The sequence below is a fragment of the Buceros rhinoceros genome, unplaced genomic scaffold, assembly GCF_000710305.1.
Source record: "Buceros rhinoceros silvestris isolate BGI_N320 unplaced genomic scaffold, ASM71030v1 scaffold16066, whole genome shotgun sequence".
NCBI classification, from domain to species: Eukaryota; Metazoa; Chordata; class Aves; order Bucerotiformes; family Bucerotidae; genus Buceros; species Buceros rhinoceros.
Window position 1 is genome coordinate 9122 of NW_010415980.1, and position 607 is coordinate 9728.

Sequence of the window (607 nt, forward strand, 5' to 3'; positions counted from 1 at the left end):
AATATTAGAAACCAAGCGCAATCGGCATCCCGTGGGCCACCAGCGAGGCTCCGGGTGGCTTCATGATCCCGCAAAAGGCAATGCCCGGAGCGATGCTGTGCCCCAAAATCCCCTGGCAGCGCCCAGCCCTCAGCCCCCTGTGCCCATGCGCTCCTCAGGTGCCCCTCCTGCGCCTCCCCTGCTCGCCCCCGCAGTGGTTTCGGTTCCTCCAGGATGGAGGAGTGACCTTCACGCTGAGGTTTCGCTTCTGCATCCTGTGATGGGAATTTGCATTTGTCTGGCTGCAAACCTCCCGGGAGGAGGTGTCTGAGGCAGCGCTGGGGGGTGACGTGGGCTGCAGGAGGGGTTTTTGGGGGGTGGTGATGGTGGGGTATGAGGCTGTCTCCTGCTGCTGGCGGCTGGGGCTGAGCTCGCTCTCCACATCCTGCAGGTCATCGTGGGGCCGCAAAGGCGCCCTCTCGGCACTCTCCATCTTGGTGGCCCTGCTGATCGTCGGCCAGGCTGTCACCGTCTACTTCGTCTACCAGCAGAGCGGGCAGATCAGCAAGCTGACCAAGACCTCCCAGACCCTGCAGCTGGAGGCACTGCAGGGGCAGGTGACACGCAG

At 63.8% G+C, this 607-nt stretch overlaps 1 protein-coding gene across 1 annotated transcript in view; it reads left to right on the forward strand.

The window, feature by feature from the left end:
- The window catches only part of CD74 (CD74 molecule, major histocompatibility complex, class II invariant chain), a 4473-nt gene that overhangs the window by 1574 nt on the left and 2292 nt on the right, over positions 1-607 (forward strand). The window contains exon 2 of the mRNA XM_010137631.1: positions 431-606. Within this exon, the coding sequence (XP_010135933.1) occupies positions 431-606 (176 nt within the window). The remainder of the gene's footprint in view (positions 1-430; position 607) is intronic.